The 13,494-nt window shown below is 48.3% G+C and overlaps 1 protein-coding gene across 1 annotated transcript in view; it reads left to right on the top strand.

Annotated features, from left to right (window-relative positions):
• Positions 1–5,312, top strand: part of Tmem57 (transmembrane protein 57) — a 72,043-nt gene extending 66,731 nt beyond the window's left edge. Inside the window, exons 10-11 of the mRNA XM_013035109.1 lie at positions 354–528; positions 3,772–5,312. Coding sequence (XP_012890563.1) covers positions 354–528; positions 3,772–3,974 — 378 coding nt within the window. The 3' untranslated portion in view covers positions 3,975–5,312. The remainder of the gene's footprint in view (positions 1–353; positions 529–3,771) is intronic.
• The last annotated feature ends 8,182 nt before the right edge of the window (positions 5,313–13,494 follow it).

Below are 13,494 nucleotides of genomic sequence, written 5' to 3'. Positions count from 1 at the left end.
CACATAAGCAGAAAAGGCTTGACATGGCACTGTGGCTCAAGTGGTAGAGCACTAGGTTTGAGCAGAAGTGCTGAGGGACAGCACCCAGGCCCAGAGTTCAGGCCCCACAACCAACCGAAAAAAAAAAAAAAAGTTATTAGTAATTAGGAAATGGTGCTGTGGCTCAAAGTGGTAGAGCACTAGCCTTGAGCAAAAGAGCTCAGGGACAGCACTCAGGTATTCAAGCCCCATGACCACCTCCCCCCCACACACACACACACAAAATAGCAGTTAATAGTGATTTTGATTTCAGGTTAATTCATAGGCATTACTGCCAAAACTGCCTTGTTGCATTTCTGTTTTGATCTTGACAGGAGCTTCGGAAGTATAAGGAAAATGAGAAGGACACTGAGGTGCTAATGTCAGCCCTCTCCGCCATGCAAGACAAAACACAGCACCTGGAGAACAGCCTAAGTGCAGAGACGAGAATCAAGCTGGACCTGTTCTCTGCTCTGGGCGATGCAAAACGACAGCTCGAGATTGCACAGGGTAGGAGAATGCTGGGCCCGATAGGGTTGCAGGGCTGAGGCGGCCCAGAGCTGTGGAGAGCAGGTCTCCCCTGAGCACGGAATCTAAGAGCATTTCAGGGCTAGCTTCAAGTGGTTTAGTGAGTGGCCAACACTGAATTGTAGGAATCTTCACGTTAATTCATTTTGAGATGAGAGCATGTCACATGCAGGGCATACAGAGAAGAGTATGCATTTCTATATTCAAGGAGTTCCTGGTGTTATTGATGAAATACCAAGATGTGAAGTTCTGAAAAGGTGCTGACATCACAGCATCTATGGGCCTGTGGGACAGCCTGAGGAGTTGGAGGGCACCACGTCCCAGGGAGCTGACGTCTGAGCTGCAGCCTCCATGATGAGAAGGGGTCGGCCCACTGCAGATGCAGCCTGGGGATAAGAGGTCAGGGAGCAGTGCCTACCCCGATAAAAGACAGCCTGGCCAGGCTGGGAGGGGACATGGAGCCCAGTGCCTTTCTAGCTGCTGGCTGGGAGGAGAGTCTGGAGAGCAAGCCATTCACTTAGAAGATAATTATTAAGATCTACTACCAGGCACTCTGAGAGTTCAGAAATACAATCCTGGCAGGGTCAGGCAGAGAACAGTAGGGAGTATGCCACATGATGATAAGGACCAAGAGGAAAGGAAATCAGTGGTGAGGAGGGCATGTGTGAGAGCCATACACAAGGCTGTTCTTCCACAGTGCAGCCATGAGTGACCCAGTGAGTAGCTGGAGGAAAGCGCTTCCCGGAAAGGGAGCAGCAAGTGCAAAGGCCTGGGGTGGTGGGCTATAGAAGTCACTGACACCACACGAGTGGCTGAGCAGAAGGATGAGTAGCAGGCGGATGCACAAAAAGGGCGCACCACCAGGAGGCATTTGAAGGCGGGCTCCTGGGAGTCCTGCCTGGCCTGGCGCCCACTTGTGTCCTGGGCTTGCACATGGGCAGTGTTTCCCTGGAATGGAGCAGTGCCTGGCCTCAGGAGCCCAGTGCAGCTCGGCTTCCCAGCACGGGTTGTGCTCCAGTGCCCGCCCAGAACTCTGAGGAGTGAGAGGGCTCGCAGCTGACGCTCACTCTACCGCTTGAGCCACATCTACAATCCACAAGGCTCTTGGGGGTACTTGGAGGTTACTGATGAAAGAAATCAAACTTAAGTCTGAATGAGGAAAGGATGCCACTCAGTATTCGATTCACTGAAACTTCTTTTGTTCAAGGAAAGAAGTTTGATGTTACTTGGAGTTTAGGGGAACTGAAGTAAGGGAGCTGTCCCTTCCCTATTTCCCCACTGCCTCCCTCCGCTGGCCTGCCCAGAACAATCCAATAAAATCCAAACTCAGTAATTCAAAGCAAACCCTGGTTGTTTTTTACCTCCCGTCCTATATCATTTGATCCATCCTAGTTGCAAAATGACTTTCATCTCTGCTGCCTTCTTTTGAGATGCGCCACTGAGCATTCTCACCCTCCAAATAGGCTCTCATCTTCTACAGGATTATCCGAGATCTCACCTGCTCTCCCTCCCTTCTTCCCCCCCTCCCTTTCTTTTTTGTCAATTGAGGGACTTGAACTCAAGGCCTGGGCACTGTCCGTGAGCTCTTTTGCTCAAGGCTATGCTCTACCACTTGAGCCACAGCGCCACTTCCAGTTTTCTGGTGGTTTATTGGAGATAAGAGTCTCATGGGGCTTCCCTGCCCCAGCTAGCTTTGAACTGCAAGATCTCAGCCTCAGATTTCAGCCTCCTGGGTAGCTAGGATTCCAGGTGTAAGCTGCTGGCACCCGGCTTGTACTCTCTTTCTTTTTACTCCTAAGTGTTCTTTCTCTCAAAAACTAGGGAGGCTTTAGAACATTGAACAGAGAGAAGTCCTGGACTAAATCTTGCCCTGCCTCCTAGTAACTAAAGCATTTCAGCAGCGTTCGTGTCTCGTGAGCCTCAGCTTTCCCCTGGGCAGGGCATGAGGAGGAGCACAGTGGAAGGAGACCCAGTCTCCACCCCCACAGAGCTCCTGGTCCAGCAGAGATAACTGGTGTGGGTCACAGGATCATTGTAGGAACAGAGGCTGCCGCCAGGCTGCCTGCCTCAGTCCGCATCACCAGCTTACCTTGAGCAAGTTGCCTCAGTTTAAATTGGATGGTGACAATTCCCATTGTTAGCATTGGCAGGAGGAAGAAATGAGTTAGTGCATGCACACACCTAGAGTGTAAGCGCCTGGGGAGCCGTGCGTGTCAGGCCTTCTGTTCTTACAAAGAACATGCAGCAGAAAGAAAAGCGTGGGGTAAGTGGCGAATCCAGGAGTGGGGAGCTGAGTTAGATGGGAGGCCCAGGGAAAGCCCTGGTGAGGAAGAAGCAGCCCTCAGCAGCTTGCTGGCAAAGCAAGCCTGGGGCAAGGCACTTCTGGGGAAAGGGACCTGCGCAGCACAGGGACGGAGCGGAGCGCGTGTGGAGAAGGCGGCGTGAGCAGTGGTGCTATGCCATGGGCAAAGGGCACTGTGCCCAGCAGGGGCAGGCAAGCTGCATCATTTGAGAAAGGAAACAAGGGCCTGCTGGCACCTGTGATGGTGTCGGAGCCCCTGTGCTTCTGGGATTGCCACTGAGACACAGTCCCTCCTCTCCCCAGGTGTTCCCACACCAGCACCGTGCATGGCTGCTTCGAGGGAGCTGTCACCTTCAGACAGGGGCTTGTGGAGATGGACTTCTTCTTTCTTTTCTTTTTGCTGGCCCTGGGGCTTGAACTCAAGGCCTGGCAGCTATTCAAGAGTAACATTCTACCACTTGAGCCAGAGCTCCATTTCTAGCTCTGTGGTAGTAGTTAAGATTCTCATGGACTTTCCTGCCTGAGCTGGCTTTGAACCATGATCCTCAGATCTCAGCCTCCTGACTAGCTAGGGTTACAGGTGTGAGCCACTGGCACCCAGCCTGGAAACAGACTTCTTGAGTCAAAACAGAACAGAATTGCTTTTTGCCTCTTGGTAAACTGGCTAACTGGTGATCTTGCTGGCTGACTATTGATATACTGCTATGAACTAAAAATGGTTTTCCATTTTTCCAAGGTTGGTCAAACCTATGCTACCAAGAACATATGGCCCACAGTGCCCAAAACATTTGCTGTTAGGCTCTTAATGGGAACAGATTGCTTTGCCTGCTCCTGTAAACCCTGAGCGTGGAGTTATTCCCGCCGCCGCCGAGTCCCCTTGGGTGGGCCTCCTCCTCACTAATGGTGGGTCTTTAATTTTGCAGGACAAATCCTCCAGAAAGACCAGGAAATCAAGGACCTAAAACAGAAAATAGCCGAAGTCATGGCTGTCATGCCCAGCATATCGTACAGTGCCGCCACCAGCCCCCTGAGCCCCGTCTCTCCCCACTACTCTTCCAAGTTTGTGGAGACCAGCCCCTCTGGACTCGATCCCAATGCCTCTGTCTACCAGCCCTTGAAGAAATGAAGGCCCGCTGTGTGTGCCCAAGCATTTGGTGACCAGAAGGCCTCGAAAGCAGCGTCTCTGGCAGTCAAGATTTAAAAAAAAAAAAAAAAAAAAAAGTTTATATTGTATTTTGTGGGACTGTATATGTTGTCATTTTTAAAAAGGGGGGATTATAACATCCAAATCTGATTAGAACTGCCCGTCAGTTGTCCTGTAAATTTCTAGAAGACCTCACAGAACTTTGCAGGGTTGTTTTTTTTTTTGTTTTTTGTTTTTGTTTTTGGCCAACACATTAAAACCATTCTTGGATTTCAAGTAGCCAATTTTGCCTTTTATGTATTCTTACATGGTTTCCTCTTGAAGAAAAAAAAAAGCAAGAGTTTTTGTTTTTGAACTCTTTGTTCTTAAATAAGCAATCAAACTGCATATTGAATTCCCGTGGGTTCTAACGAACACTTCATTTTTAGGGTAAAAAGAGTTAATACGTTAACACAGCTTTGGTTTCATAGCTGCCATAAAGAAAACAAAAATGGCCCCTCCACAGACCAAACCAAGTCAAGAAGCGTCACGAAAGCTGAGGCGAGCGAAGGGCTAGAGTAGCTGACCGAGCACGCAGACTGTGTCTGTCTGAAGCATCTGTCCCCTCGGGGTGTGGTTAGTCCTAGAAAACGGTGAGCAGCAGCTTCGCGGTGCCTTGGGAAAAGACATTTCAAGAGGAAACATGGTCATTTAAAACTATTTTCCCTCATTTCTGTCATCTGTCTTCTATCTGTACCAAGCTCACTGCGGATCCTGCCGTACAGCTGGTGGGTAACGGGGCGTTTATTACCAGCATGCCACCTCTTCCGTCTCTTCTCTAGAAAGCATCATGGGGTTCTGTGCTTATCATGGCCGTGCTTCTGGGGTGACGGCAGCTGGGTGACATTTGTGTATGAGGGACTTGTAATGATGGCTAGTAAAAGCTGTGGTTGAGGGTTTCCAGGGGTTTCCCCTCCTTTCATTTAACTGGCCTTTCTTCACATTTCATCATCTTGTGTTTGATGATTTAAAAGAAGGTTGACCATTCCTCAGCTCTGTGCCAAGGAGGGATTTTTGGGGTTTTGTGGTTGTTTTTTTTTTAATATTTTAAATTCAAGACACCGCACAGCGATATTGTTTTTTAACTGTGTATTATACATTGGTAGGAAGGTGTTTGCGCAGGCAACTTCTGGAAGTGTTTCAGAATCAGGGTGGGCTGGGGGGGAGGGATGGGAGAGAGGGGCAGAGCAAACCTGTATTTGGAAACTAGGAAAAATTAAGAAACCAAATAAATTGGTTTTGCATCCTTACCATGGATTCTGGAAGGACATAGTTCTAAAACAATTTCCTGTTAATTGGCATGTATGTCTCATTTAAAGCAAATTAAGTAGGACAAGCAAGTCAGTAAAATAGAAGTATTAAAGAGATCCATCCTTTTAATCACAGATCTTGTGTTGGGATTAAGAAAACTCCTAGCTTTAGCCAGGTGTGCATGTGGCTGCCATTTGCATTTTTGAATCATCTTGTGTAACTGTCACCATGAAAGTGTTACTCAGAATTGTCATAGATTTTTCCATCTTTGTGCAAGAACATGGAAAATTGTTACTGACTTTGTGTTGAGGTTTCCCCCATGTTGCTGCCTTTGGGACACTATTTTCGTTCAATACTTGGTCTTGGCTGCATTCTTTTATTTTTCCCCCCTGTGGGGTTCAAAAAAAATAAACATTTTCTTACTGATAAAACTAGTTTTCTGCCTTTTTTAAACTTTCCTGGAGGGCACACCGAGGTAGATTGTCCTGAGCGGGGCTCTGCCCCAGCTACAAGGAGGGGCGCTGGGCAGGGAGCAAACGCAGGTGTGGGCGGAAGCCACCAGGCTCTCTAGGCAGTTTGTCTCCTAACCTCACTTCAGACACATCCATCCTAGTTCGCTCTCATGCTCAGATTGGGGCAAGGGCTGCCTTGTTGCTGGCATAACTTCTCTTCGTAAGAAAGCAAGCTGTAAGGGCTAGTTGGTGAGAAAATCTTGAGAGCAAACTGTCTTTATGATAGCCTGCTCTCTTCCATTTTCCAGAATCTTTCGCTACTTAGTGACCAGTATCCTGATGGATTTCCTATTTGCTACAGTTCCCAAACAAACCGAGAAGACCGTTCCCATGATGCCCTCTCACCTTCAGAGGTTTGTCTGTTTTCATCTAAGAGGCCGGTGGCCTCTCTTGGCCCATGTTTTCCTCTCTTGGCCATGGTTACCATTGATCTTGGCTCAGGTTTTGGAAAATTCTGCTCTTGGCATGTCACCCTCTGTCCTTGTTGCTGAGTGCCCCCTTGCAGACATACTGTGCTTAATCCCAGGAGAGCTCCCCAGAGGAGTGCCTAGCCACCCCCCTACCCCCCAACCCCCGCCTTCCTGAAGGAATGTGTCTGAGGCAGACACATTGTTGTCTTCGTGGTTTTAGACCCAACATACAGTGTCTCTACATAGTTCATTATGATTGATTACATGCCATAAAGCAGTGCTTGCCATTCTAGATGGTTGATATTTACAGAAAGAACGGGCTCTTAGGACTGGCCAAAACAACTCTTTTATTGCCACACACACCCACCAACTGGACAAGGGATGATCATCCTTCCAAGAGATCCTACAAAAGGAGGGTAAACAATTCCTAATGACTCCCCGCCTGAAGAAGGGACAACCCACTCTTGGCATCCCATTTCTTCTCACTCATGGTGCTGTATTAAACTCTGGAAAGCCACCTAGGAGGGCTGACCGTTGCTGTTTTTGTTTTTGTTTTGTTGGTCGTGGGGCTTGAACTCTGGGCCCGGGCTCTACCTCTTGAGCCACAGTACCACTTCCAGTTTTCTAGTGGTTTTTATTGGAGATCAGAGTCTCATGGACTTTCCTGCCTGGGCTGGCTTTGAACCATGATCCTCAGATCTCAGCCTCCTGAATAGCTAGGATTACAGGCATGAGCCACCAGTGCCCAGCTGAACATTTGTTTTTGAGGGTAGGAGGATTAGGGCTTTGAACTCAGGCCTCATACTTGCTAAGCAGGTGCTCTAACACTCAAGCCACTCCACCAGCCCCTTTTGGGGTTGGTTATTCTTGAGATATGGACTCACTTTATGCCCAGATTGGCCTGGAGTGTGGTCCTCCTATTTATGCTTCTCTGTCACTGGGATGCACATCACTTTGCCTGGACATTGTGCTTTCCCTGTAGCTAGGGATGACAGGTGCATGCCACCACAACCAGCTATTGCTTGCGAGATTGACCTCAAATGATGATTCCTCAGTCTACTTTGGAGTAGCTAGAATTACAGGTTTGAGCCACTATACCTGACTAAGGTTAACTGGACCTTTCTAACAGCTGCTTGTGAAATTCCACACCAGAGGGAGCTGAAGAGAGAACCCAGAAACAGCCCCATACCATGTCTGTGAAGTATGTCTAGTCAGCTCTTTCCAGATGGTCTATTCAGTAAAAAGTCTCAGATCTACAAATGCCTGGCTGAGCCCGGGCAGGAAAGTCTGTGAAACTCTTACCTCCAATAAGCCACCAGGAAATGGGAAGTGGCGCAGTGGCTCAAGTGGTAGAGCGCTCGCCTTGAGCTGAAGAGCTGAGGGACAGCGCCCAGGCCCAGGGTTGAAGCCCCACAACCGACAAAAAAAAAAAAAGTCTGGCTGCCTGTCCTGCCCACTTGGCTTCCAAGGCATCCCCCGTCCAACCGGCCTGTCCTGTTCTAATTCTAGCAGAGCTCTGTGGCATAGAGAGCCAAAGCCCTCCAGACAGCTCTTGACACCTCTAGCTCTGAGCCCTTAACTTCTCTGGGGAGCTGTTTTCTCACCTTTTAGGAGTTTTTTTCCTGCTTAGAAGAGGGACTTGAGACATGACGCACAGAGCTCTCTAAACCACCCAGGCCCTCCACATTGCAGCAAGGAGTCAGAATGAGATAGGGACCTGGCTCAGAACCGCTGTGCCTGGAGCCAGCTCTGTTTGCACAGCCCGATGCCGAAGCTCCTGCTCCCTGGATGTGTTTGACAACCACAGGCCAGCCACGCCGGCATCCTTGTCAGAACCAGACCTCAGGCTCCTCAGCCTTCCTCCCCATGCATTTGATCCTGAACTTCTCAGCAAGGCCTGCAGGTGATTTGGTCATGTGTTTGTTTTAAAGTCCCATCCTGAGCTGGCTTTCCTAACCTGACAATTCTAAATGCTGCCAAGTCTTTCTATGAGTTCAGAAAGGAAAACAAGCCCTCTGGCTTTGAAAATTCAGAATCAAGAGTTTAATTGATGACCAGGGCTTACCTTTTACATACTTTATTATGTTGTCTCACCCTTAGAACGTAAGCTCTATGAAGTCAAGATTTTTGTCTTACCTATTATTGTGCCTAAAATAATGACTACAGATTCTTAACAATATCAAATGAATTCGTCGACCAGGCAGGTGCTTGCCAACTAATAGAAGGAGCATGAGATCTAAATATGTGTCTTACCACATCAGAAAATCTCTGTGATAATACCTGCCACTGGAATGACAAGTCTAAACAGATTGTTCTGGAAGGAGAGACAGAAGTTTGAAGTAACACGTTTATGATGACATCTCCCATCTGTCTGTCTCTGGTTTCTTCTAAAACCTTGACTTACTTGTCAGATTTTTCTTGAAACTCCTGCTTGATTTGGCCAGGTGTGAAGATTTCCTGAACAGCTGGATGTACCAAAAACAAATCACTTCTCTGTCTAGGAACCCTCGCCACAGGGAACCATCTCCTCTCTGGCTTTCCTCAGGGCCAGCTCACTGCATTGAGAGCCAATGTGCCGACTGTCCGCTTTGATAGCAATTGAATTATCAGGTGTTTCCTTCAGGAAGGCATCTGGCTGAGCAAGTGCGTCCAAGGATTTTCCCTCTTACCAAGAGAGAGGCTACTTTTCCTTCCTTCCTTCCTTCCTTTCTTCCTTCCTTCCTTCCTTCCTTCCTTCCTTCCTTCCTTCCTTCCTTCCTTCCTTCCTTCCTTCTTTCCTTCCCTTCCTGCCTTCCTTCCTTCCTTCCTTCCTTCCTTCCTTCCTTCCTTCCTTCCTTCCTTCTTTCCTTCCCTTCCTGCCTTCTTTCCTGCTTTCTTTCCTTCTTTCCTTCCTTCCTTCAGCTTACTTTGAGCATTTCTGCCTTATTCCCATCCTACATTTGCTAGTTTCTCCTCCCTTGCTTGAGGTTCATGTCTTAACTTCTCTGGTTGGGCTTTCCAGATCTTGAGTCATAGAAGTTTTTTCATTTTCTTACAGTACAGGGGACGGAACCTAGGGCCCTGCGCATACAAAGCAAGTGTTCTACCACTGAGGTGCACCTAGCCTTTTCTAGGTCCTGGAGTCACCCTCTGGTACTCTGCATCCCAGACTTGGTTACATTGTGTGCTGGTGCCTTTCACACCCTGCCCAAGAAGCCTGGATTAGCGTACTCTGGAAGCTGGTCTGTTCTCCCATTGGTTTTCAGCACTGTCGCCCCTAGATTGGTGAAGGATTGTAAGGGAGGGACAGATGAATCTGGCAGGGTCCTTTCTGAGGTGAATTTGGTCTGGCACTGGTACCTTCTGCATCCTTGTTCTTCATACCCCATCGCCTGACTACTCAGTGGTGAGCATCTATCAAAGACAGGAATTTGTCTCAGAAATCTTGTGCTTACTAAGCAGATGCTCTGCCACCAGAGCCACACCTCCACTATGGTTTTGTGCTGGTTACTTGGAGATGGAATCTCTCTTTTTTTTTTTGTCAGTCATGGGGCTTGAACTCAGAGCCAGAGCATTTTGCTCGAGGCTAGCACACTACTAATTTGAGCCACAGCTCTACTTCTGGTTTTCTGGTGGTTCATTGGAGATAAGAGTCTCACGGACTTTCCTGCCCAGGCTGGCTTTGAACCATGTTCCTCAAGTCTCAGCCTCCTGAGTAGCTGACATTACAGGTGTGAGCCCCTGGCACCCAGCATGCTGGTTATTGTAGAGGGAAGAGTTGTGCTTTTATGTCCAGGCCAGACTGTGCCCCCCTCCTGTCATAGGAATGACAGGCTTGTGCCTCTGCACACAAATGACTGTACTCAGCACCTAGCTAGGACAACAGGCATGCGCCGTCCAGCCATGAGAGGGAGCCTCAGGACCTTCCATGCCCACGCTGGCCTCCAACTTAGATTCCTTGATCTCCACCCCCTAAGTAGCTAGGATTACAGGTGTGAGCCACCAAGCTTGTCTGCCCTTGGAATCTGAGCTACTAACAGGCCCAAGCTGACAGGGAAACACAGTTCTCAAAATGTTTGGGTTCTTGGGGCTGGGAAGTTGGCTCAGTGGTAGAGCGCTTGCCTTGCATGCCTGAGGCCCTGGGTTCAATTCCTCAGCACCACATAAGCAAAAAGGAAAAAAAAAGCCGGAAGTGGCGCTGTGGCTCAAGTGGTAGAGCACTAGCCTTTCAGCTAAAAGAGCTGAGGGACAGTGCTCAGGCCCAGAGTTTAGGCCCCACAACCGGACCCCCCAAAAAAAATGTTTGGGTTCTTAAATACGGCCAGAAACAGTCTTAAAACATAATGACCAGGCACCAACTGCAAGTTTCTGATGTACAAGTTCTGGAGGAAGGCCTGAATAAAGGCATTTCCCAACAGATTCCCAAGAGAGGTAGGTCTTATCTTCTCTCTCCCTCTCCCTCTCCCCAATTTGGAGAACCACTCTCCAGAACTACTGCCCTTATGCCCAGCACTGCCCCAAACCATTTCTACCAGCTGCCACCAGGGGGCACATGGGACTTCAATCAGAGCTCTAGATGTGGTCTAGACACCTTAGCTGTCAACGCCACCGGACAGCAGAGGCTTTTCTCTGAAGAATTTTTTTTTTTTTTTTGGTCGGTCGTGGGGCTTGAACTCTGGGCCTGAACACTGTCCCTCAGCTCTTCAGCTCAAGGCTAGCGCTCTACCACTTGAGCTACAGCGCCACTTCCAGTTTTCTGGTGGTTTTTATTGGAGATGAGAGTTTCACAGACTTTCCTGCCCGGGCTGGCTTTGAACTGCAATCCTCGGATCTCAGCCTCCTGAGTGGCTAGGATTACAGGTGTGAGCCACCAGCACCCAGCTCTCCGAAGATTTTTAATTGCAGTGTTAATCTTTATCACTAAGAATAGAAAATGTAGACCTCACCTATGAGGAAAGTTTTCAGAGTGTTCCTGACAAGTATCAAAGGCCAGATAGGCCATCTTTTGGGGGTATTGAATGCCTTGTCTCAAGAAATGCAACAAGGAGGGACTGGGAATGTGGCTTAGTGGTAGAGTGCTTGGCTAGCATGCATGAAGCCCTGGGTTCCATTCCTCAGTACCACATAAACAGAAAAAGCTGAAAGTGGCGCTGTGGTTCAAGTGATAGAGTGCTAGCCTTGAGCAAAAAAAGCTTAGGGACAGCGCTTAGGCCCCGACTTCAAGCCCCAGGACTGGCATAAAATAATAATAATAATGCAACAAGGAAGCTGGGAACTGGTGACTCAGGCCTGTAATCTTAGCTACTCAAGAGGCTGAGATCTGAGGATCATGGTTTCAAAGCCAGCTTGGGCAAGAAAGTCTGTGAGACTGTAATCTCCAATTAACCAGCTGAAAACTGGAAGTGGTGCTATAACTCAAAGTGGAAGAGCACTAGCCTTGAGCAAAAAAGCTCCAAGACAGTGCCCCGAGTTCAAGCTCCTTTACTGACAAAAAGAAAAAGAAAAAAGAAAAAAAGAAATGCCACAAGGATCCTTACTGGAAAAGTCTTCCTAACTCTTCCTTGCACACGATGTGAAAGTTCCTTGCAGGAACTTTCTTTCAGAACATTCCAGAATCTTTCTAATTACCATAGCAGGTGGTTTTCATTTTCTTCTTTACTATATACCCCTAGGTTTTATATAGCAAATTTTATATTTTTATAACAAAAACAATAATGATTATTTTTTTAAAAATGTAAAAGGTAGTGGCAGATCACACTTGTAATCCTAACTACTCAGGAGATTGAGATCTGAGGATCGAGAATTGAATCCAGACTGGGCAGGAAAAGTCTGTAAAATTCTTATCTCCTATTAACCACCAAAAAGCCAGAAATAGAGCTGTGAATAAAGAAGTAGCGCACCATCAGCCTGGAGTGTATAAACTATAGGACAGTGCCCAGGCCCTGAGTTCAAGCATAGGTGTGTGTTACCACACCCAGCCAGGGATTGGCTTTGAACAGGTTGAGGCTGGCATTCCTTACCTCCCACTAACGGGCTCCACTATGGCTCCAAGTCACAACCTCTTGAGGGGCTTCCCAACACCCTCCTTCACCTGACATAACTGCACTGGCTTTTTGTTTCTGACCTCTGTCTCCTAGGCTTACAAAAGTGAACCACAGCCAGGCGCTGGTGGCTCACGCCTGTAATCCTAGCTACTCAGGAGGCTGAGATCTGAGGATCGTGGTTCAAAGCCAGCCCGGGCAGGAAAGACCGTGAGACTCCTATCTCCAATAAACCACCAGAAAACCAGAAGTGGCGCTGTAGCTCAAGTGGTAGAGTGCTCGCCTTGAGCTGAAGAGCTGAGGGGCAGCCCCAGGCCCAGAGTTCAAGCCCCATGACCGACAAAAAAAAAAAAAAAAAAGTGAACCACGATAGCCTGGCTTAACTTTTAAAGGCTTGTATTTATCCTCTGGAAAAAATAAATGGAAAATTTTTGCTGGATCAGAGTTTAGTTCCTGAACAGCCACATGACACTGCCATCTGGTGGCTGCCTATTAAAGTCCTCGGCTTGCTTTATTCAGGATGAATAAAATGTTGCAAGCCCAATTTTTGGTCATGACTAAACTTACCACAGCTATTTCCTCCTTCCCCTTCTCCCCACCGCTTTGCTAATATCCATTTCCTCAGCTGAAACCTCCAAGTTCACAACGTTTTTCTTTTTCTTGTTTTCTTTCTTCTTTTCCTAAGCCACCGTCTCCCCAGTTTCCAGCAGAAAAGCCAACTTGGTTCTCTTTTGTTGTTGTTTGTTTGTTTGTTGTTGTTTCCGGGTTGTGGGGCTTGAACTCTGTGTCTGGGCGCTGTCCCTCAGCCTTTCAGCTTAAGGCTAGCGTTCTACCACTTGAGCCACAGCACCACTGCCAACTTGTTCTCTACTGCCCCCTGGCAGCCCTGGAGAGCCTGGGGTCCACTCTGCCTTCCAGCTCCTCATGCGAGCTAAGTCCTCCCTCTGCTCTCAGCCCCTCCAAGGGAAGCGGGAGGGTGGGGTAAATATGGACAGAGCTCTACCCAGGGCTGACGGTGTTCTAGCTGTGGATCTTTGGCCCTCTCTACAGTCTCTCTGAGCCTCAGTTCCCCATTGGAAAGGTGGGATGGAGTCTGGATTCAAATTGAAATTTCATGTTCTTCCCACTATCTTCCTTCTACTATTTCTGCAGGATCAGTGGGAGTGGGTGGAGACTAAGAAACAGAGGGGCGTAGCCACCCCTCCAAAGTCAATGCCCCTCCCTCCCAGAAATGGCTGAGGCCCAGCCCCACCTGCAGCACCTGGTGTCT

Source organism: Dipodomys ordii, unplaced genomic scaffold, assembly GCF_000151885.1.
Source record: "Dipodomys ordii isolate 6190 unplaced genomic scaffold, Dord_2.0 Scaffold6, whole genome shotgun sequence".
Classification (NCBI taxonomy): domain Eukaryota; kingdom Metazoa; phylum Chordata; class Mammalia; order Rodentia; family Heteromyidae; genus Dipodomys; species Dipodomys ordii.
This window is presented reverse-complemented; position numbering and strand designations above follow the sequence as displayed.